Here is a 24,826-nt window from a genome sequence, read left to right on the forward strand (position 1 = left end):
AGGGAGACTTTGGTTGGATGCTCTCAGGGAGACTTTAGTGCGGTGCTCTCAGGGAGACTTTAGTTGGGTGCTCTCAGGGAGACTTTGGTTGGGTGCTCTCAGGGAGACTTTAGTGAGGTGCTCTCAGGGAGACTTTGGTTGGATGCTCTCAGGGAGACTTACACGGATGATGCCTCAGGGGTCTTACACAGATGGGATGCCTCAGGTGTCTTACACGGATAGGATGCCTCAGGGGTCTTACACAGATGATGCCTCAGGGGTCTTACACGGATGATGCCTCAGGGGTCTTACACAGATGGGATGCCTCAGGGGTCTTACACGGATGGGATGCCTCAGGGGTCTTACACGGATGGAATGCCTCAGGGGTCTTACACGTATGGGATGCCTCAGGGGACTTTGGAAGGGATGGATATTTCTTTCGATTTTGATTGATTGATTTATTGATTCAGATTGATTCCTTTGAAATTTATTTTGTCTCTTGCCGAGAAAATGGGAGTGCGAGTTCTTTACTGAGGACCAGGCTCACATGATCTGCTGAGGTTCTGAGTATTGACCACTTCTTCTGAGAGAACTGAATTCTGCTGGAGATTGAAGGCTGCGTGAGCACATTCTAGACTTCGCTAGGGAAACTGATTTTCTTGGAGAATTGACTCTTCTGAAGAGTGGAATCAACTGAGGAGTTTAGAGGTTTGGCTTGAGATGTGCTCGTACCCCTCTTATCTTAACTTGCTGGAGGCCTTATTACTGATTGCCTTTGTGTGCTTGACATCTTTTATGACGCGAGTCATAAAAGATGCCCCTAGTATATTGTGTTTCCATGACAGGAGTTTTAAGGAGGCAGGACAATGATGGTTGAAGAAAAGATGTTTCATTTCATGAAGGCTTGAGGTTGCACAGTTTTTTTTTTTTTTTGTATGGAGAGAGTAGGACAATCACCATGATGGCCGAGTCTGAGAATCCCTTCTTTCGTATTGCTCACTTTTGGAGGCTTAAGGTCTCTGGTAGGTTTGAATAAGATGTCTCTCGCCCCTTCTGATACCTAAACCAGGATTTACTCTGAATTTTCTTTGCATTTTGGAGGACACGCTCCCATTCTTCCAGCACCCGACAGTTTGGACTTTGCAAGGAGAGGGAACACAAATATGGAGGAACAGATTTCCAAGGACTCAATCAAAGAAGACTCTTTTTGCTTTAAGGACTCGACTCGCTTTCGACTCACTCTTGGATCTGATGTGTTATTTTTCAAGGGTATGGCTTAGCCACTCTTAGAGTATTTCGAAGACCATGTCAAGAGGCACTACTCTCCTCTTTCGGTGTTTCCGTCATGGTTATTATCCCTTTCAAATTGCTCGGTTTCAATGCCCCTAGTTTAGAGGAATGTTAAAGTAATCTTGCTGGCACTACTTGGACTCCGAGATTTTGCCCTGGTTGAAGACTGTTTCTCCATCTCGATGATTCGCTTTTTCGTTGGAAGTCATTGCCATTGACCAGATTGCCTTTTCAGGTTTTCAATCTGACGGACCGCTTGCCCTAACTTTTGCCTGGTTCGCCCTTTCGGGTTTTCAATCCAGCGGGCTTGATACCCTAACTTTTGCCTAAGCTGACTTTTCAGTTGTCAACTTAGCGGGTGAATGACCCTAAATTTTGCCTAGACCGCCCTCTCGGGTTTTCAGCCTAGCGGGTCTTCAGACTCCGTCTCTTTTTCTTCTTGACTTTGAACCTCTGCTTGTTCACCAGAAGGACTTTTCTAGGTAGGCTTGGATTCAAAAGGGTTGGGTATTTCTTTTGGATTTCAAAGTTTCGACCGAACCTTGATCGGCCAGGTTGCCTAAAGTATCCCAAAAATGGAGGATCAGGTCCGCGTAGTTCGCTGGGGTTTGGAACACAATGATTTGGCTTTAAGCTCAAAGGTTGAAAGGGAATAATGTGACTTTTATTCCAAAGGTTGAAAGGGAATAATTTGACTTTTATTCCCAAGGTTGACCGAACCTGAATTGATCAGGTTGCCTACGTACCCCCGAAGAGTTGGGGATCAGGTCAGACGTAGTTCGAAACGAACTACCCCTGGTTTGTGGGTGTTTGAAAAGAATGTTTGATTTTGTTGAGGCTCAAAGGTGTTTGTAAAAGGATTTTTCTTTTAAAAACTTGGGATTTTGGCATTTAAGGCTCAGGCGTCCAAGGATGGCCTTCTGGTGTTTTGGCATACAAGCTTCTTGAATGGCTAAGGTTCAATGGCTTTGAACTTTTTTCTCTTTCCTCTTTTTTTTTTTTTTTTGAGGAGTCTGGCGGCATTTCCTGGCAAGACTTCATCTGCACTGTGCGAGCTAGACTGATTGAATTCCCACTTTGTCTTTGAGATCTCGCACTGATATTCGGGATTCTACGACTCTGGGTCTTCTCTAAATGCTGAAGATTTTGAAATCTTTCAATCTATTTATCAGCTCTGCTTTTTGAGATTCTGACGTTCTTGAGGAGTTGACGTGGGGCATGCTCCCTTCTTCTTTCTTCTCGGGATTCTATCTTTTTTTTATTGGATGTCGGGGAGGCCCCTACTCCTTGAATGTTCTAACTTGAAATTCCATCGGAATGTATAGCCCAAGTATTCTTTTTGGGGTTCATGTTCTATGCTCATGACTTTGTTGTCCGAAAGTCTTCTCTCAATTTTTCATTAACTTCACCTGATGTCTGGTATTCTTCGTTTGAAATTTTCACTTTTTCGACCCGATGTCTGAAGCTGAGGGTGACTTACGTCGAACAGTGCCAAGGCATGCTTCTGGTTTATCCTCATAGGACCAAGCAACACTTATTTGAACCCTCTAATAGGTTTATCGATTCTTTGCGCTCTTCGGGAGATTTTGCCAATCCTTATTTCCCGAGTTTCGGATTTGGATACCACTATCCACGGTATCGATTTCATCTTCGAGTGGCTTTGCTCGACGCTCTTCCCCTCGTTTGATCAGCTTTCAAATCTCGAGGAGAATTTCATCGGCATCCTCGTCTGAGGAGGGTGTCTTAATTTGTTTATTAACATTAGATCCAAGAGTGAACATATACAAGAATAATGACGACACTGGAATCAAATGTTCGTTGCATTGAATGTTTGAAGTACATACATTGATTTTTGACGCGCCACGATAGGCTCTCCATCAAATTCAACAAAAGATTGGACATTGGTTCACAATGAGAGAGACCAATAAACACAACGTACGTAGAATTGATATTGACATGGTTAGGCTTACCAACTTTGACAGGAGGGTTGGTATACATTCTTCCAAACAAATTTCAAAGATGAGACACTTCATCGGAGGCAACGGATTGGCGCTGAAAGTTCAAGGACAACGTGCCTTCATTGATAATGATTGGAGAGAGCAATCCTGGAGTTAGAATCTCAGAAGAGAGGGCCTCTTTGGTTTCTGTTGATCCAGCTCAAATTGTCCTTGAGCACCTGACAATGGCAAGGCTTTCTCTGGTATAATGTTTTCAAGGAGTTCAAGCTCTGACATTTTTCTTTTCCCTTCCTAATCATTTTCCAGCCCAGAGGTGGTATAGGTAGAGGTGGTAAGATCTGTGAAGGGTTGAATGAGTTGAATGGTTCCCATGGTGGGTGAAAGAAGTGCAACACGGTTATGTGCAGGGTTCTCAGAAGCATTTGAGTTCGAGAAGACTGAGGGGATCCCCGTCTATCAGGTCATGGATGTCATCACCATCTCTCTCATTTCTCTCAAGACGAGACTTTCAGCATACTCAGCCATCTGGGCAATGTGAGAGGAAAAAGGTATAGCGGGCTAGACCAAGCGAGTTTAGAGATGAAAGCTTTTTGGGGTTGATGGTAGACGAGTGACTAAGACTCCTTTCATGGACACCACAAACACTAAGCTCAATGAGAATTAATCACATGGCAATGCAATGCGCAAGTTGAGACAAAAGGTAGCACAAATACATCCTTCCGTTGGGTAAAATCTGACAGCTTAACGGTTGTACATGAAGATGTAGTACGACAAGTACATGGTTTGTCAACAAGCCTAAAAGGATGATGACCACACTCAAGGTATTTGGAGAAAATTCGGCAGCATAACGGCTATACCAGGAGATGTGGTAAGGTAAGCACATGGTTTGTCAATGAACCCAAAAGGATAATGATTACGCTCAAGGGTTCTAAAAAAAATTGGCAGCATGACGGCTATACTAGGAGGGTCTCAGCAACTAAACATGAAGAGTATGCCGTCATGGTCAAGATAAAGCAGGGTTCTCAGCAAGAACACACACTCCGATAATGATAATGGCAAGATAGACTCACAATCGACATGCGGAGTACATCTGATCAGGATCAATCAAATGATCAAGCACATGGGAGATAGATCATGGCTAAAAGAGCCAAGCATCTGATGATAATCCATAGAATGGAGAGAGAGGAATAATTGATTAGATTATGAAGGAAAACTTAACTAGGAAGTAAACCCTAATCTAATAACAAATATGTACATATATATATATATACATATATATATATATACATCCTAACCAGGGGCACCAACCCTAGTCTAATCTAGCGGAGCCAAGGAGGTCTCGACTCGTAACAGACTGATGAGTGTACTAGGACCGCGCTGTAGCCACGCAAGGTGAGCTACCCTAGTCTACAAATTGGACAAGGCTCCTAACTCTAGGCTCCACACGTGTGAGCAGCACATGTTCGTCCTATATGAGTACATATATATAGTGTCCTAGCAAGGGTTCCCTAATTTTGGTTCTAAAGGGAGCAACTAATATATATACATAATATAATGAAATGAAAGTAAGGCCCAGGCATTTCTGCAGGGTACTATGCCTATGACCATACCCTTGATGTATAACGCCAGCACACCCGGCATTATACAGAGTATGTTCATTGCTCATCGGCTGCTGTAGAACACCAGCACACCCAGTGTCTACGGCTGCAGCTCTGGCGCATAGCTCGGAAATAGATACAACGGCTCCCATCTGGTGCGCGTCATATCTATTCCCTGAGGCCAATAATGAAAATAATGAAAGAAATAAAGAATATGACAATGCATGATGTGCAGTGTGTGAATCCCTTGTTTTATTTACGCACCTAATTGGTGCCCCTGGATTTCTAACGATAAAGTTCCCATTTAACTCGATTTTGGCCCAAATTTCCTCAAAATTAGTAACAATGGCATTTTTACAGAGTTAGGCAATGTTTCAAGAATTTCCCCAGCAGAGTCGCCAGTCTGTGGAACCAGATCCGGGACGGGCGTGGAGGACGTGCCCCCGCGCGAGTCTCTCTAGATCGTCCACGTGAAGGAGAGCCCCACCAAGGAACTCTCGAAAGAGTGCCCCTCACAGCATGAGCGGCGATGTAAAGTGAGATACCTCTCGATTCGGGGACTAGCCCAGATTCGAGGCGTACCTTAAACAAAGAAGAGTCGCCATCCAAGGAAGTGGGCCCTGGATCCCATGCTGTGCTCTGTTGCAACGGATAACCAGAGATATAAAATAGGGTTCGTGCCTGATGACGAATGGGGAAGGGATTAGGCGCCCCCAATTCGCCCAAGTGCTAGCACCTGGTCTCTTATGCCATTTATTATTAATTTTGAAGAGTTTTGGGCGAAAATCATGCGAAATGAGAACGAATATCTCCGAGATAACGTCTAGCTAATCATGCATGTCTCGGAGATGAATAAGAAGCACACACAAAAGAAATGAAAGATATGTCGCCTAAGAATAGCTAGGTTATGAGTGACATGCCTAATTGGTGTCTAAGTTCTGGTGGACAAGCACATGCATGTTACAGCTAAAGGTATAGGATCTGTACATAAAAATAAGAAAACACAGCAAAACACACAACACAACACGACTCGACACACGACCCGACACGACAAACCCTAGACTCTAATGCAATACTTGACTCGGACCAGGATGGCCATCCATCCTAGCTGCACTACGTATCCCGGCCTCGGGAAGAATCAGAGCCAACGTAGTTCGGTGCCCTATTCTAAACTACGATGCCTAAAACTCTAGGACCGCTATCCTAGACTCGATCCACTAGACTCGACTGATGTTTAAAGCTTTTTGTGCGATTGCTTAAATTCAAGTGGATTGTAATTTTTAGGACTCTATATGCCCTAACTAATGCAAGTTGATTAGCCTTAAGCTAATGCAGGTGGGCCCTATATCCTATGTGTATCTAGGCTGTGCATTCTAAGGAAAACCATGGGTTGACTATATGCTTCCTAGTCTAGCCATCGGTTCGACTAAATGTCTAACCGATCGACTTGAGGCCTCCTAACTCTAGGGACACTCACACGACAGGACACACCATATCAATACAAATCAGGACCGACTCCTAACTCTAAAACACCCTAAATATCTAGGACAGACTCCTAACTCTAGGGGAAGATCTTTTTTGAAAAGGTTTTGAAGTTTTTTTGTATTTTTTGGAGGTTTTGAAGTTATGAAAAATGGTGAAAGGGTGTAAAAATGGTGACTGAAAATGGTGAAAGGGTGTAAAAATGGTGTCTAAAAATGGTGACTGAACTCAGGGTGCCAGCAGCACGCCTGAGCTGCCTACGTACCCCTCAGCTAGGGATCAAGCCATCCGTAGTTCGGACCAGAATTCCTAACTACTCTGCACATGACTCAAGATTTTTTTTGAAATTTTGATTTTTAAAATGTTTTTGGATTTTGAATTGTTTTTGAGATGTTTTTGAATTTTCAAGTGTTTTTTGGAATGTTTTTGTTGTTTTCAAGTATTTTTGAAATGTTTTTATTGTTTTTTGACACCAGAGAATAAAATCCTATCATCATACGGGTAGGGAGACTTCTGGAATCCCGCAAAGGTTGGATAGCATCCTATGCTTTGCGGGGGAACGAACAGGAAAATAACTCGGCAAGGGTTGGACAGCATCCTATACCTTGCAGGAGCGGGTAAAGATCACGACTTGATGAGAGGATGGACAGAATCCTAACCCCTATGATGATAGGAAAAACTCCTGGACTGACTGAAGGACTGACTCCTGTGCTGAAGACTGTTATAATTACTATTTATAATTACTATACAAGATTACTATTCAAAAATACTATTCATAATTACTATTTATAGGTACTATTCAAAACTACTATTCATAATTACTATTTATAAGTACTATTCAAAACTACTATTCATAATTACTATTTATAAGTACTATTCAAAACTACTATTCATAGTAGGACTCGCTGATGTGGGACCCGCTGTTGTGGGACCCGCTGCGGGACCCGCGGATGTGGGACATTCTGATGTGGGACCCGTTGATGTGGGACCCGTTGATGTGGGACCCACTGTTGTGGGACCCGCTGTTGTGGGACCCGCTGCGGTGGGACCCACTGTTGTGGGACCTGTTGTGGGACCCGCTGTTGTGGGACCCGCTGGGACCCGCTGTGGGACCTACTGATGTGGGACCCGCTGTAGGACCCGTTGTGGGACCCGCTTTGGGACCCGCGGATGTGGGACCCGCTGTGGGACCTACTGATGTGGGACCCGCTGTGGGACCCGCGGATGTGGGACCCCCTGTGGGACCCGCTTGTGGGACCCGCTGTGGGACCCGCTTTGGGACCCGCTGTGGGACCCGCTGTGGGACCCGCGGATGTGGGACCCGATGTGGGACCCGCTGTGGGACCCGTGTGTGTAGTGCAAAGAATGAATAATTAAAAAATAAAAAAAAATGAACTTACGCCACAAGAGATCCAGGAAGGTGTTGACAGAGTCGTGCTTGTGTGGGGCCCGCTGATGTGGGACCCGCTGATGTGGGACCCGCTGGAGGTGGGGCCCGCTGGAGGTGGGGTGGAGGAGATGTGGATGCCGGTGGAGCTCCGGTGGTTGGTTGGGAGGATGTCGGAGAAGGTGGCCGGAATCCGGTTGGGTTGCCGGAGGAGAAGAGGTGGTGGTCTGTGGTGGATGGAGGGTCGGATGATGGTGGTGGTGATCGGTGGATGGCCGGTCGGAAATGGGTTTGGCCTCGCCGGATTCCGGCTGGGTTGCCGGAGGAGAAGACTCTCTCTCTCTCTCCCTCTCTCTCTCTACAGATCTCTCCTCTCTCTCTCTCTCTCCCCTCTGCAGATCTCTCTCTCTCTCTCCCTCTCCCTTTCTCTTTTTTCCTCTGGTTTTTCCTTTCTTTTCTTCCTCTGGTTTTTCTTTTTTCCTCTGGTTTTTCCTTTCTTTTCTTCCTCTGGTTTTTCTTTTTTCCTCTGGTTTTTCTTTTTTCCTCTGGTTTTTCCTTTCTTTTCTTCCTCTCTGGTTTCTCCTCGCGAGAGAGAAGAAAACCATCATGGGTCATCATGAGGGGGAGAGAAAGTGAGAGTGGTTGTCCCCCTCATGTCCCCCATTTTCTTAATTTTTTTTTAAAAAAAGAAAATAAAAAATCATTACATGCATAGGATACCAAAAGAAAACAAAAAACATAATCATTGCTTACAAATTTTAAAAATCAAAAGAAAATGATGATGTCCCCTTTCTTCTTTCTTTGAATATAATCGGATCCCACACAAACGGGTCCCACACCAGCGGGCCCCACACAAGCGGGCCCCACACAAGCGGGTCCCACACAAGTGGGCCCCACACAAGCGGGTCCCACATTATATATATATATATATATATATATATATATTTTTTTTTTTTATAAAAACAGGGTGGTGATATTGACACTACCAATATTGATGGGCGCACTATTGGCGGAAAAATTGATGGACGCACCATCCAATCGTGTCTTATTCGAAATCTGCTCTGCACCGTTCCAGGATAATTCACCCCCCTTTTCTGGTTTACACTACGGTCCTTTCTCTGCTCGTTCGCTAGGCGAACGTATTCGGATTTTGACGAAATTTTGCGGGGACCTAGCTGGGACCCAAAGCTAGCCTAGGGTTAAGTTTGGGACCCTAGATCATTGATCTGATGGGGTTTTGCACAAAATTGGAAGGTTTAGGGCACGGTCAAAATGGGGTGTCTACAAGGACAGACTCCTGAAATCCCGCAAAGGTCGGACAGCATCCTATGCTTTGCGGGGGGAAAAGACAGAAACACGACTCTGCAAGGGTTGGACCGCATCCTATACCTTGCAGGAGTGGATAAAAATCACATGACTTGATGAGAGGATGGACAGAATCCTAATCCCATGATGATAGGACAGACTCCTGAAAGACTGAAAATGAGAGAAAGAGGCTAATGAGACTAGGCTAGTCTCCTAAAAGAGAGATGACAACTGATGTTTATGAGACATGGCTTGTCTCCTACAGAAGAGAAAACACATAAGGGTGCTAGTGAGACTGGGCAAGTCTCCTAAACTCTGAGAACGTTACGACCAACGAGACAAAGCCTGTCTCCAAAAGGTTCGACTTTTCTGCTGAGACATAGCTTGTCTCCCTAAATGGGCTCTAGATGACAACGTTTAAGAGTTTCCAAAAGACTGGGCAAGTCTTAAAAACAAACGAGGGGAGGTTTACTCGGACTAAGAGAGTCCCCTAAGGATGGGCTTGGGCTAACGCCTTCATCGCCCCCTGGAAAATAAAGAGGACAATGAGAATGGGCAAATGTTAAGCATTACATCTGAAGAGGGGTCTGAAACAGGTTGAGATTATGCCTTGCTCAATTTGTTTACAACTATAAGAAGATAGATGAGAAAACTATTGCACTGGAGGAGCTTTGAGGAACAATTTAAACACTATCCTTCATTTCCATATTGTCTCAAGAAGGAAATTGTCCCAATACACTAACAATATATATACAATGTAGACATAATGAAGATTGAACTAAGCATGTGAATGCTAATGAGCAGAATGAAGGGAATAAAACCATTTTCCTAAGGGTAATATGTCATTTATGAGCCGAAATCAATGTGAATGTCAAAGGTAGTGGTGCAAATGAGTTGATTTTAAAAAAAAAAAAATTTCAGAGTAGGAATCACAGAACTCCAAACCTATGAACAATATCAGGCTTAATCCCCAAATTTCCCTCATCAAGGCCAAACCTAATGGTGTGAAATCAAATGTACAAAGAGCTCATATCACACACATCATAAGTAGATCTGACGTCCATATGATTGAATTATAAACTCTTTAAAACTGAAGGTTCAGTCAATTTTGTGCCAATGTCTGAAATATGTGATGCTATTATCAAAGGCATCCTTCATTCAAAATTCTAGAAAATCCATTGCAAATCAAAGGAACAAACCATTACAGGGAACAAACAATTATGAGAAAGACAAAAATATTATCTACAGAAAACCAATCCAAGCATAGAATTGAACATTCAGATCATGGAAACAGCAAGAACACTATCCATAAGAATCATCCCCAACAGAGAATTGGACGTTTAGATTGTAAAAACAACAAGAAATAACTCGAATAAAGTTACCTGAGTTGAGAATGGGATGCAATAAACCTCTATTCCCTTTTAATACCCTTGCAGACAAAGAAGATGAACATAAATCTAACAGATGGTAGATCAGCGATAAGCTTCGAGATAGATCTTCAAATCTGCTGAAGTAGGTCAGATCTAGGTGAGATCTAATGGCTGCAGGTTCGCAGGAGTTTGGGTCAAGAAAATGGTGGTGATCGGATCTGATCCCCTCCTTACGAATTGTAAATGCAAGAAAATCCTCTTTTCTCTTTGATTTCTCCCCCTTCTTCCTTAGATCTCACTCAGGTCTCTATGCAGCTCCCTCCATTTCTACTTCTCTTAATCCTTCTGCTCTAAATCCCTTCTTGATCTCTCTCTACAAAATCTCAATTTCTCACTCCCTTTCACAGATCTCTACACAGATCTTGGATTTAAAGGGGTTGAAACTACTTCAATGACAGGATCTAACAGGGAAGAGAGATAAGGTTGAGGAGAAAATGGATTGAAGAAGGTGATGGTGGCTGGAGAGGGTCGGATCTCCGGTGGGGAAATGAGGGATTTGAGAAGAGGGTTTGCAGACATGGGTAATTGGTTGTGGAATGGGGTTGGGCCAAGGTAGAAGGTGATAATGGCAGTTAGGGTTAAGAGGGTAGAGGAAGAAATCTGGGGTTTCGGATCTTGGGGTTCGTCGGAGAAGAAGGAGATCGTGGGAGGTGGAGGCGCGGTGGCTGGCCGGATGGGTTAGATTCGATCGGAAATTCGATCGGAAATTGCAGAGATGGGTTTTTTTTTTTTAAAAAAAAAATGGGTTGGTAGGGATGGTGGAGGGGTAAGGAGGTGGTTTGGGCTGGTAGGGATGGTTTTTGGTGGAGTTTGTGGTGGGTTTTAATGGCAGAAAATGAGGGAGTGTTTTTTTTTTTGAAATGGGTTTTGGATTTGCAGAAAGAATACGAAATGGTAGAGATGGTGGGGGTGATGGGCGGTTTTAATGGGGGTTGGGGTAGATTTTCGAGATGATGATGGGTGGCTGGGGGTTTGATGGTGGTGGCAGCGGGGCGGTTTGCCGGAGAAGATGGAGGAGGAGGTGGGTTTTTCGAAAATGGGTTTTGGGTTTGGGGAGGTGTGGTGGTTTTCGGTTTTTTTTAGGTGTTGAGAAGAGGGGAAGAAGAAGAAGGTGGGGGGAGGGTAGGTTTGCCGGATTCCGGCAAGCTCGCCGGAGAAGATGGTGTTGGCTGCCCCCTTTTTTTTTTTCTTTTTGGAGTGGGTTTTGCGAGGGATGGTGAGTTTGGTTAGAATGGGCTTCGGTGGTGGTGGCTTGGTGGATGAGAAGGGGGGTTGAAGGTGGTGGAGGGTTGGAGAAGAAGCAGGTGGACGGCTGGGCTCCCTCCCTCTGTTTTTTTTTTTTTCTTCTCAAAATGGATGAGCTTCCTCCTCCTTCTCAAGCAAGACTCTCTTTGTTTTATACTTTAGGTTAAATCCCTAACTCTAATCCTAACCATCTATGTGGCATCTTCCTTTCCTTAGGTGATCTCCACCCTTGATCTACTTCCTCCACAAACATTCCATTTTAGAAACCCTAAAACCCTAAAGTGTTCTAGCTAATCTAGACCCTACACCTCATCTCCTTGATCCAATGGCTATGCTTGTGGCTTGTAAAGGAAGCAACACTCATTTTATTAAAATACCCCTAGGACAAGGTGATTTTACCCTATTGCCATTATGCCCTACTTGCTTTTATTTCCATCAATGAGCACCCTCACTTGGTTGTTTTCAACCCCCTCTTTCGTAATAAAGAGAGATAACACCAATACTACCCTGCTTCGATAGCCGCGCTAACCTGCTCCGAATTTTTACACCGATTGACCAATGGGCCGACATGGGCGCACCCTCATTTTGCATCGAACGAGGGGAATGATATGAGCACAGCCAGTTTTGATGATGGCACACACTCGCCCGTCTTGTTCTCCATTTTTCGCCCGATTGCCCTGAAATTTTGCAGGGGGATTCCCGAGAATACTAACAACCTCTTGGGGGATTTGTACCCATAAATGTGCACAACCCGATGCCCAGAGCACGAGCCTTCTTCTCATTTTGGGGCCACCCCTCAGGAATTTCGAGATTAATTTCGGGACATCTGGGGACTCGAAATTCGGGAATTCTATTGGATATTCAATTTTAGGGACTTTAGGGCCTTGTCAAAATGGGGTGTCTACAAAGGTTTTGCTTGTAGACCATTGATGTAATTTTGTAATCTTCACATAGTGAAAGCTAATTGATTGCTTTTGCTGGTGGACATATGCACCATTGCCGAAACACTTACAAACCTTTCATATTAGCAGTGAATCTCTGCATGGTTGGATTCAACATACATTACCGAGAAATTATTATATGGTGGCCGACCGGAAGTCCCGTCAAGGTGGTACGACTGACGTACTACCCTTGATATTTGATCCAGCAACATCATCTTAAAAAGTGCGCTGCTGTTAGATCAAACATCAAGGGCGGTACCATTTTGACAGTACTTGATGGTCTGCACCATATAAAAGCTCATACATTACCAGTACCTACCCAAGTTATATGTTTGCATAGTGAGGTGCGATACAAAAATACAGAGAATTTATATGGTGTAAGCCCTTATAGTCCCGTATTTTTCTAAAAGTACTGTACGGACCACATCATAGGATGATCCAAACCGTCCACAGGACGGAGCATGACGTAAGCATAATGTCAACCCTCGCTCGAGCTTCTTTCGAGGAAGCGAAAGCTCACTCGACCAAAGGGAGAGGAAGACTGAGCTCAATATACCATCTAACCAGTTCCTTAACTCAACTCATTCTTTTGATTGCCTTTCTTACGCAGCTACTTCGCTTGGCTTGGTTTAACTCAGTTCCCTCAGTCGCCGTGTGCCCCAAAAATATTACCATAGGATGATCCTAGTCGTCCGATCTATGGAGGTTTCCGTAATATGTAGTTTCTCTTTAGATCAGAGGGTTGGGATCATCCTATAGAAATGATTTTTTGGGCACATCCTATTCACTTTGTGGCCCATCACATGGACGGTTTGGATCATCCTATAGTGTGGTCCGTACAGTGCTTTTTGGAAAATAAGGGACTATAAGGGCTTACACCACATAAAAACTCTATACATACATATTAGATGCTGGATTTCACTTATCACTAGTTTCTGATATGATGAATGAAGGCTTGCTAGATTTTTTAGCATTTTTCATCAAGATTTTCTTATTTTTGTTGTTTAACATCATTACCATGTATTAGCTCAAGGGTTCTCATGGGTTCATTCAATCACCTTATTTTGATGATTAATAAACTCAAATTGATTAGCCTTTTATGGAGTGATCGTTTGCCTTGAGTGTTGTGCTATTGACAATTAATTCATAGGTCAATCCATGCTAGCACACACCATTGATGGCCTATGCTTGAAGATGGACCAAACACAGTGCAAAGGAGCTAAAGCATACTTGGATCAATCATACATTGGAGGATCAACCAAGGAGAAGCTCAACATTAGTCATCTTAAAGCATTGAACAAACAAAGGAAGATCAATTAAGGCCAAATCTTGTGGGTCAACAACTTGCAAATGAGCTTAAACCAAATGGTGGCATCATCCTTGGAAGGTGTCAAGCAAAGAAGCTCAACCTTAAAGATCCCAATGCAAGCCATTCACTCAAAGAGAAGATCAAATAATTGCTACCTCAAGAGTTCATTCAAGAGAGTGGTCAAAATGGTAGAATGTATTCCTCTCTCTCTCTCTCTTGTGTTTTCTCTTGATCAAGGTACACTTAAAAACCCCTTAAAAATATGTTTTTCAAAGAGACCAACAAGTTTAAAAAGGACTTAAATGGATAAGTGAATCGCCATGATGGTGTAGCAACATGTTGGGACCCATATGGTATTCCATCACATTTGAACAAAAACTGAATTCCGAAGGCCAACCAGGATCAGCAACTAAATCCTATTAAAAATTATTTAAAATATTTTTAATAGAAAGATCTCATCGTTTCCATTCAAATCAAGTATAAAAGCGTCAACATCCGGCAAGAAACGAGTGAGTTATGAATTTTACAAAATCGAGAAATCAAAATGGCCTCTTGGAATTCCGAAAATTTGCCTCGGAGCTCGGAGTTCCAAGACTTTTTCTCGGAACTCGGAGAAACAACCTGGACTCAAAAAAAATATATTGGACCCCCAACGGGCTAAAACTCTCTCCAACACTCCTTGTGCCTTGATTTTGAGAAAGTCATTAGAGGTTGGATTAGGCTTTACTTGTCATTATTTTTGAGAGATTCTTGGTGAGCTTCACTTTTGTAATCAAGCCTATCTAGAGGCTAAGTTATTATTCTTCTTTATTTGAGAGCAACATTGTAAAGGTGGAAAGGGCACCGTTCTTAAATCCCTTGGGAGATTGTGAGGGCTTTAATCTTGGCCATGTAGGAGCGATTGTAGGGAAGTGTGGAGGACGCGGAGCCATCCTCGGATTCCTTGTAAGGAGGCTTGAAGCCGGGCATTGTGTGGACTTCGGATAGTGGATATCCTCAAGTGCGACCTTAAGAAGAGTGAAGTAGGTCTTGGTTAATAGACCGAACCACTACAAAATCTTGTGCATTTCTCTTAGTACATCTCTCTCTATCTCTCACTCTCATTCGTGTTTGCACTTTACTTATTTCTATTTGAAATGAGGATTTAGTACTTGATTTCAACTTGCATATTCACATTGCTAAATTGGCCATTAATCATCTTAATTAAGTTTGTCAAAAAAACTAGGATTTTGAGCTTACATTATTGCTATTTATTTAAGCTCATCTAAATTAACTTAATTAAGGAAAGTTAAAACTAGGGTGAATTTGTAAAAAGTTTTTAAGGGCAAAAGTTTTATAAGTCAACCAATTCACCCCCTCTTGGTTGCCAAACCGGTATTTATTTGGATTTCACCATGCATAATTACTTCAATTTTTTTATTTTTTTGAACAGTAACAATTTTATTAAAAACTGAACATGAATTACATTATAGGGGATAAGGCATCCCTCCCAATGCAAAACATAATAAGCCAAGATCAAATGAACTGTTACTTTTGCAATATAAGAATATTGACTTTTCTTGTGCTTAATCGACTTATTTGGGTACTATGAAATATAACATTGCTTGCTGCTATTTGGGTACTATGCAAAACACAATAAGAGCCGTTCATCAATGAATAAGGCTGATTCATCATAACATCCTTGATTAGGTTATAGTGGAAGGGGATTCTCTTAATTTAATAAATTAGTTGAAGGGAAGTCTCCCTCTCAACCTTGGCGGTTTGCAAAATGGGTTGATTAGAATTTGGATCGAGTAGAGGGATCCTCGATCTATTTCCATCACATAATAGTGAGGTAGATCGGCTAGCGAGAGATGGAGCATCTAGGGCGGCGTTGGAAATGTTTGATTTCCTCCCCCCTTGATGTGTGTTGTCTATTATACTTTGTTTTTCTTTTCCATTATTTGGTTGTACCTTGATCATCTCATGAGCCTGGTGCATTGAGCTGCCCTTTTCTTGATCATCTCAGGCTAATCCTCCGGTTCTCATCTATATATAATAAAGAGGAAGGAGGGTTTACTGTTCACCGCTGAGGTGACAGGCCTCCCCTTCCTCCCTCGGATCTACGTGTTATTTAGGGAATGTTCGGCAACTATTCTTTTATGTAATTTTCCCCTTTTTTAGTGGTGGAGAATGACAAATGACAAAAGCCAAGAAATCCATGTTCGGTTGCGTGACCCGCTAAGGTCCGTTTCCAAAATTTCTGCTACTTTTTCGACTAAAAAATAGGATTCCTCGAAGCAATAATAACTGTTTCTAAAATTTCTCATCACTCAGTTTCCGTCCGATTCTTTAGGCGAGAATGAGAAGTGTTTCCGAACATGCCTTTAATTTCTTATGTTGAATTTTGTTAAAAAAGTCATTCCTAATTCCGAATTTTAAGTCGTTATTCCTTAATTTTTGGGATTTTCAACGCAATTATAATCGGAACGTTATCTGTGTTTACTCCCTCTTAATCCCGTTTAGTATTCCTATATTTTCGGTTTTGTCAATCTTAAATGCCAATCCTTACCTTTCCAAAAGCTATAATACACCTTTCATTTAATTGATAACCTTTCTATAGTAGAATAGGATGTTACGTTTCTATAGGAATCCAAAACGTTTGTAATCAATAAAATTTCAGTTTCTATATCAGTCTTCCTCAGCGACAACCCAATCTCTTCAACTTCTTCTTTACTAAATATATTTAAAGAAGAAATGGATGTTCGCTCTCGCTCTCTCTCTCTCTCTCTCTCTCTCATGGCTTCCGGGAGCAATCTTGAAATTCCTCTTCTTCTTAATATCTATCTGCGTTCTTTCCTATTTTTGATGAATATTTGTTGGAATTAGGAGATTGATTCGTGTCTTCTAATTGTTTTTGTAGGACTTTTGGTCGGCGGTTCGTGATACACGAAATCAAGAGTTACATTAACCCTTGGCCAAATCAATCTTTTTGCCTGCCGCTTTAATCAAATTCTGTTGCAAGGGAAGATTTTTTTCGCTGGTTGTTTTTTTGTCTCCATATGTAAAGTACAAACCTAAACATTTGAGGATTGGTTTTTATCACATTGGTGTAACAGCTCTACGTAATATTGATTCATATTTTTCCCTCGTTTCAATTATCAATTTTCTTATGGATTAAGTTTTTATTCTATGATTTTCATTGGTATTAAATTTAGGTCTGTTTTTTCTTTATTTTGATTAGAATAAGATATTTAAAAGCTAACTTCCCATCACCTTGCTATGTTTGCAAACTATAAGTAAAAAAGGAGGCTATTTTTAATTACAATGGGTGGCTCTCACAGCTCTCAGTAATCTCAATTCATATTTTTCCTTCATTTTTAATTATTTTTTTAAACTGCTTTAGGTTTTTCTATGTAATCTTAACTTCATCTATAATTATATTTATCTTTAGATTAGGTTTTCATAAGTATGATTTCCACTGATATTCAATTTAGATATGATTCTTCTTAAATTTGATTAGAATATGATATTAGTAAAACTAGGCTCATGTTTATTTATTTATTTTTTAGAACCGATTGCGAGTCCTAAACTGATCATCCCTCTATCAATTTGTATTTCTCAATCTCTTCCGATTAAATGTGTAAAGAAAACCCCATATGTCGGATAAAGAGAAAAGTTAAGTTCTCTATATTGAGGCCCAAAGTTGTACTTTACAAAAGAACTTCCCAAGCTTTTTACTTAGGTTTAAACTATGCTTTTCCCAATTTCTCACCAGGTTCATCAGAATGCCATACACCATCTTCTACTGTGCTTTCGACCAACCTTTCTAACTTAAAGTTGTGCTAGCATTTGCTCAAATCTGCCTTTGTCATAACCATATAAGTCCACCCAATTTTTTTCCATACACTTTGTTTAAATTTGGGTATGAAATTTTTGACGCTTTCTTAATTGATAGACAATTCCATTAAAATATCTGGAATTGTTGATATCTTTTTTCCGCTTTACAACAATTTTTCACACATCCTTTTATGAGACTTTTACTTCTTTTTTTGTCGCCGCCACGGGTGTCCCACTAGTTATAATATAATTCTTTATCTAAGAAGAAAAATGACTCATAGACAAGGTAGGGTAAGTTACAAATTAAAGTACTCTTATTAAGTATGTCAATTAAATTTTGGAAATTAAAGTAGCTCCTTGTGAACAGGCCGGCCGGTATAGATCTAAATCACTTGCAAAATCATGTTGTTGTTGTATCATTTCTTATCGAAACAACATCCCCACCACAACATCATCCCCAACTACAACCATGTGAACAATGTACAACAAAAGAGCATAAACAAAAATGTGTACAACATTTTTTTTTTCTGGGTTTTTCATTCATTTTTCTAATTTGACATTCATCAATATAATAATTACAAGTAGCATGGTGAGCCCCATGCACCCAACTACTTATCGGGGACCGAAATCAGATATGGTTAGCTCGTTGAGAGAATAAGTGGTCGAAGATTGATCTGAGAGAAGGACTCCTCTCCCTAGAGTGAAATTTGGAGGCTGTGTAGGTTGAGGAAGTGAAATGGATTCAGTTCCTAACATGAGAACAACAAATGACATGGTGGGTCTATCTGCTGCATTTTCCTGGACACACAACAAGCCGATATGGATGCACCTTATCGCTTCACTTGTCAAACATGATTCGATCAGCAATGGATCAATCAACTCCAAGCTTTTGCCTTCGCTCCATAGTTTCCATGCCTAATTATGCAAAATATATAATGGAAAGTTTAGACCCATATTCTTTAAGTAAAAATGGTGCATAAAACTTAAATAAGGAGAGAGAACATACATATACAAGAAGGCTTTGACGATATTCTGTGAAAAACAAACGACTATTCCTTTTCCCGCTAACTATCTCTAGCAAGAGAACTCCAAAGCTGAAAACATCGGATTTCACCGAAAATACTCCTTCCATTGCATATTCTGGGGCCATATATCCACTGTTTGAAATCAAAATAAGAAGATTAGGACAACTAGAAATAGAAACTTTGGGCCTCTTTGTATGCCATCATAATCGGCCGTTATTTGTAAACAAAAATATTATTTTTAACTGATGTATTTTTTGCTAATGGGGTGTTAAGGACTCTTTGGAAGCAATTAGCTAATTCATTTCTAAAACTATTATAATCATTACTTCCAAGTTCTCATATTTAACGTCAAAACCATTTGCATATAAGAATACACTCAAATTATTATTATTTTTATTTGAAAGATACATTTTCATTTGTGTATATGTTTGCTTGTTCAAAAAAGAAAATATACGCATCCTTTATGAGGGAAGATCAATGTCTAATTGCAATTTCTCTATAGACTAATATGTATTTGCTTCAATGTTGTAATCTTAATTATCTTTTCATTAATTTTTTGAATAATAATATTCACTTACATTGTTCCAACGACTCTTACAGTATTTGTTGGACTTTGGTTTCCTCTAAAAATCCTTGCTATCCCGAAATCAGAGATCTTTGGCTTCATTTCATGGTCCAACAAGATATTGCTAGCTTCCAAATCTCTATGAATGATTCTGAGTCGAGAATCCTCATGAAGATAGAGAAGGCCCCGTGATATTCCAACTATAATGTTAAGACGTCTTGTCCAGTCTAGCTGCGCACGCTTGCTTCGATCTGGGAAGAGAAAAAACAAACATTTTGCATTGGGTAATGCTTAGAGGGTCTCATATGTCATAACTGCACCTAATTACCATTAATTTATATATTGGAGAAAGCTAGAATTCAAACTTCTGTGATATTTTTTTTGGTTCTCTCAAACGATCTATCTTGTTCAAAAATAAAATAAATTAATATCATGTAAAGGAATCTTGTCTAAGAGGCATCGGATGATTGTAAATTTGTAATATTTTAGTAGAGAATATTCTCCTTGTAGTTACTTTCACTAACCATAGAGAAAGCCATCGAGGCTGGTGTTGACCATGTATTCATAGACAAGAATCATTTCTTCTGTTTCCATGCAGCAACCCAAGAGCCTCACGAGATTTCTGTGTTGGAGTTTTGCAATTAATTTCACCTCATTCTTGAATTCCTCCATACCTTGCTCCGAACCTCTAGAAAGCCTTTTCACCGCTACTTCTTTCCCATCCTGTAGAATACCCTGAAAGATTTTTCATACAAAATTAGGCCTATTTTTGCAAAGGTTTAATCTATATTAGAAAATCTCATTACCTTATAAACAGGGCCAAATCCACCTTGTCCCAGCTTATTTTCATCTGAGAAGTTATTGGTAGCTTGTTGTATAGTACTGAAATCAATCCATGGTAGATCTTGAGATTTGTCATGATTTTCTCCAAATCCATTTACCTCTAAGAAGTTAGTGCTAGTCGGAGGGCCAAAATTTTGTAAGAGAACTCCATGGTTGATTTCTAATGTCCCTGCATGAACCAAAGGGAATGTACTCAATGTTTTAGCATCATCGCTAATGGTTGAAAAGGGAGCAAGGGATTTACCTTCTCTTTCTATGTGTGGTCTCCTCCTTCGGCATAGATAGTGGCAGAACCAAGAAGTTAATAAAACAGCGCCTAATGATGCTGCTGCTACTCTAGAGTAGATTAAAGCTCTCGATGGTTTCGTTTTTTTCCCTGCTTTTAGAAGTAAATATTTTTAATTAGTTGAAATGTACATAGAGTTCCAGCCCATTAATATGTTAAATTAATTTATTTAGTTAGCTTGAGCTATGTAACTCTTATTTTTCTTCCTCTGTGTGTCTGTGTTTTATTTCCATCTCATCTTATCTTTGGAGTGATTAGAGATTTCTCAAGTTTACAAACTGAAAAATTCAAAGTATTTTGAGAGTTATGACAGAGAGTAGGATCTAGAATTAAGAGTTCATTGCTTATGCGGGTGCTTAAGAGGGAAGAAGAAGAGAAATAAGAACACAAGATCGAACATAATTTGGCAAATTTCAAGATCGCATGGATGGCCCTTTTCGAGTGCTTAAGAAAATGGGAGCAATGTTCAACCTAATTGATATTCCATCAATTACATAAGTTAATCTAAATCCAAAATCCCCTTCTACTACTGATTTCTATCTATTTAAATTAAAGACAATAAGAGAAAATTCGTTCAAGCTCCTCCACTAGCGAACTTAGGGACTAACATAAGATTAATTGCATTGGAACTCACTAACTTTGACTGGTTTGGGAACCCACGGACACAGTCCACTAAAACTGCCATAACTTTCTAGCCACTTATCCAATTTTCGAGAACAAATACTTGATGGAAAGATCTCAAAAAGACCTACCACTTTAGTTTACCACTTTCCATATTTAGGTCCAAAAATCAAGTTAAAAACGGGCAGCAACATTATTGCGGGAATGCATCTTGGAACTCCGCCTAAACCTCCTAGGCATGACATGGCTGCCATGTTGGCACTGCATGAATTGCTTTCTAAAACTTTGACTTCATTGTAACACAAGGTCGTAGGGATGTGTTTGCACATGTGTAAATATTAGTTTCAAAAGCTTTGAGTGAATAAATCAGTAGGATCTATCACTGATGTACTACGAATTTACGATGTAGTCTCCTTAGTCATGGACGTCCCCTTAGGATTGCAAACATGGGCCAAAGATTACTATAATTAGATGACCCAGGTCATCCCTATCAAGCACATGGCCAAATATTACTATAAGGTGCGGTCTGTAAGTAAGATACATTTAAGTGGTTCTCGCTTCTCCTTGTTCCTGTTCCTAACTCCTCCCCGGGTAGTTCCCAATGTTTGGCACTTTCCATACTTAGTGGGTGCAACATCAACAAATTCGCCTCGCGTTCTTGGCCTTCTCTATGGCCTCAGGGCAGATGGTACCCTGTAATTCAATCACTGACTCTGCATGCTAGGGACCATCGAAGAAGGCATTTTGACGACCGGCTGTTTCATGAGAGATCAGCCATAAGGGATGAATCAAATCAATAAGACAAAATCTGTTGAAAGTGAGCATATGTGGCTGCTCTCATGAAACAGTCAACCGTGAAATGGCTTCTACGATGGTTGGTAGCAAATCCCTTGGAATGATAGTAATCTTTGGGTCCCATCACTTAGGCCATGTTTGGCTGCCATGAATTTTTTTTCCCATGGAATTTTAGTTTATCAATTGGTGAGAGAGGGCTAGGGAGGTGAGAGAAGGAGAGACTAGAAAGGCATGAGTGATAAACTGATATTCCATGGAAAAAAATTTCATGGTTGGCAAACGTGACCAATTGTGGAAGCATCACAAATCATGTGGTGACATGTGTTTCGCTCAAAGCAAGGACTCACCTCGTGTACCTGTTGGCTGGGGAGGGAAAATCTGTAGTCCAGAGGTGTTGAAGAACGGGGAAGCATCGTACCTGATGGTGCAACTTGATGAAAAATAACGATATGTGGTTTTCGTGCGGCAACAAGTCAAGAGATTATTTGTTAGTTTTGCCAAGCAATTTTTGCAATCACCAACACTGAGGTCCCTTGTGCATTGGACCAGACCATATCTCATCTCAGACCTGCTGATTCTAACTCTGTCTGATGCAAACATCAATGTCTGATTTGAGGCCTTGACCGCCAATTCGGCGAACAAACGTAGTGCATCAAAGTCTGCTCTATCAGGTTGAGAGATATTATTAAAGTTGGACATGGGGAATCCATCAGTGGTATCCCAAATACCGATGAAACTTCGGTTGGAGTAGCGCAACAGGCACTCATCAAACCATATAATACCTTGGGTCCTGTTAGGGCAATTTGCTATAATTCCACCTCTTGCAAGCTGGAGGCAAGTCTGGCAAGTATCAAAGCTAACATCACCTCTGCATAGAGCAAGGCCATAGACAGGGTCTGTGTTTTGACCCAGAGAGAGATCATAGAAACCCGATGGAGGAGTCTTCGCGGTTAGATCGGAAAGGAGTTTATTGAGGTTTGAAATAAATAATTGAGAGGCTGGAGAATCATTTGGATCACACTGGTACTGGATAAGTTCATGATGGGGTTTTGAACCATTAAAGAAAGAGTAGGTCTCGTACCTGATATTGCAACTTGCGGATAAGTATCTCCAACCTTTCCTCCCTAAGCAACATGAATCAATCTTATTGATCAATTCATTCAAACATTTTCCACAGTCATCGCTGCTAAGATCTTTGGTGCACTGTGCAAGGCCATATATACTCTCAGCTTGTGATTCGTTCGTCCCAAACATTGATAGCTGAATTTGAACATCTTTAGCTAGATTGGAGATAAAAGCTAGTGCTATATTTGGGGAAGTTATAGTCTTGTTGTTGTAAAGGTAGAACCCAGTACTTGTGTTGATGAGTCCCAAAAAGTTTCGATCAGAGTAGCGCAACTGGCAAGATTCATACCATACAATAGCTTGTTTTGAGTTTGAGCAAAATGGAATGATGTCCTTGCTTGCAGTTTGGATGCAATTCTGGCATGCATCTTGGCTAATGTCACCTTTGCATAGGAAGAGGCCGTACACAAGGTTGGAATTTTCTCCGGCAGTGCCGTTGCTGTACAAGCCCAAAGCAGCTTTGGAGGTTAGAGAAGAAAGGAGGCTATTGAGGTTTGTTTCGAAAGTGCTTTGGCTGGCGTAATTATCACCTGTACAATTGAATTTGAAAGGATCGGCACTAACAGTAGTAAGGAAGAGGAGCATGTATGAAATGGAGAGGAGGCTATTGAAGGCAGTATGCATATTGCTTCTCTGTTGGGCTCCAATGAAATGATAAGAGAATACAAAGAAATGCTGTTTGGTGAAATTAATGTTTCAATTGGCGGATTAAGTGCCTACAGTTCAGTTGGGACCAAGTTTTAACCTCAATAAAAAATAGAGGCAATCTTTTGTTCATTGTATATCTTTGGGTTTGGACTTTGGAGGTTAGGCGGCATATACCCCACTTGTACTATTTTTTTCATATGAATAACATTTAGGGAGCTGATATTTTCCCCACCTTAAACGGATAAAATACTACCCCCCCCTAACGGTTTCTGTGAGAATGGTTCACTGCTTGAGGATAAATTCACCCCCTCTAATTTCTTTACTAGATAAATTTCGGGTTAAAAATGCCAAAGATAAAGAAAAACAGATGCTTATATTCACTTGATGTATTTTCCATGTGAGAGGCATGTAAAATTTTCACATATATAAAACAAACAATTTTGTTGTTGGGCAAATATCACTCACCTAATCCCCCCTGAAAATCAATAAGCACCACTCACTCCTTCAAACACTAGCTTGTAAACTTGAGCCAAAATCAATCTCAATGTGTTGATGACTGGAGCCATTCAAGTATTAGACTTGCCTGGAACTTAACTAGTAGAAGAGTCGTACATTTGTGTTTGGTTGTCAACCTCATAGGGTAGCAGTAGGTGCCATTAGTCATTACCAATATAGAGACAAGACGGAGAGAGGTAAGAGTGAGAGGGAGCTAAAAAGCATCACTCCAAGAAATTTAACCAAAATTCCACCATTTTAATTTTGTTGTTTTGGCTTGGATATTATAAGGAGGGGACCAAGGGTGACGCATTAGTAGACATGGAATGATTAACTGGAGACATCCCTGGGAGTCTCCAAGAATTCCAATACTATGTTGGCAACCATACAAGGAGTTTTGCTAACTTCAAATGCCAAGCAACAGCCCTAATCCATCCTAAACACAACCTAAGATGAATGATCCAGATTGTACTAGAATGACCATGTCAATCTTCTCATAGTATGAACTTCATATGGCATTATTTTTTCAAAGTCTATACATTCAAACTTCCCAAATTTCCATTTCCAAATTACTGTAGAATTTTTTATAAACTAAAGAATATTAGAACACATGAACTGGAAAGGAATTAGAAGAGGCACTAATTATTGACAGTAGAAAACGTCTCCTTTTTGTTCAATCT

The 24,826-nt window shown here is 40.9% G+C and overlaps 1 protein-coding gene across 2 annotated transcripts; it reads right to left on the minus strand.

The window, feature by feature from the left end:
- Positions 1 to 18,142: 18,142 nt before the first annotated feature.
- Positions 18,143 to 23,689, minus strand: LOC143854077 (cysteine-rich receptor-like protein kinase 10). 2 transcript variants are annotated; one of them, XM_077363829.1, is made up of 7 exons: positions 22,226 to 23,689; positions 20,421 to 20,552; positions 20,140 to 20,345; positions 19,858 to 20,068; positions 19,347 to 19,584; positions 18,750 to 18,900; positions 18,144 to 18,658 (listed from the first exon to the last, which is right to left on the minus strand). In XM_077363829.1, exons 1-7 carry the CDS (start codon positions 23,625 to 23,627, stop codon positions 18,356 to 18,358), a joined length of 2,643 nt encoding a protein of 880 aa, XP_077219944.1. In that variant the 5' UTR covers positions 23,628 to 23,689; the 3' UTR covers positions 18,144 to 18,355. The 2 variants fall into 2 exon arrangements, with proteins under 2 accessions (XP_077219943.1, XP_077219944.1); XM_077363828.1 differs by having other exon boundaries at positions 18,143 to 18,658; positions 20,140 to 20,552.
- Between the last annotated feature and the right edge of the window lie 1,137 nt (positions 23,690 to 24,826).

The sequence above is a fragment of the Tasmannia lanceolata genome, unplaced genomic scaffold, assembly GCF_043159265.1.
Source record: "Tasmannia lanceolata isolate RefF3 unplaced genomic scaffold, GAP_Taslan_0.1 ptg000020l, whole genome shotgun sequence".
Classification (NCBI taxonomy): Eukaryota; Viridiplantae; Streptophyta; class Magnoliopsida; order Canellales; family Winteraceae; genus Tasmannia; species Tasmannia lanceolata.

What these genes read in the sequence shown, in the direction of transcription:
- LOC143854077 (XM_077363828.1), bottom strand. Translation starts at nt 23,627, where the DNA reads ATGCATACTGCCTTCAATAGCCTCCTCTCCATTTCATACATGCTCCTC. An exon ending in GATTTGGCCCTGTTTATAAG is followed by an intron (nt 20,069 to 20,139) that starts GTAATGAGATTT and finishes AAAATCTTTCAG; the next exon opens with GGTATTCTACAGGATGGGAA. An exon ending in GTAAGAGTCGTTGGAACAAT is followed by an intron (nt 18,901 to 19,346) that starts GTAAGTGAATAT and finishes GATTTCAAACAG; the next exon opens with TGGATATATGGCCCCAGAAT.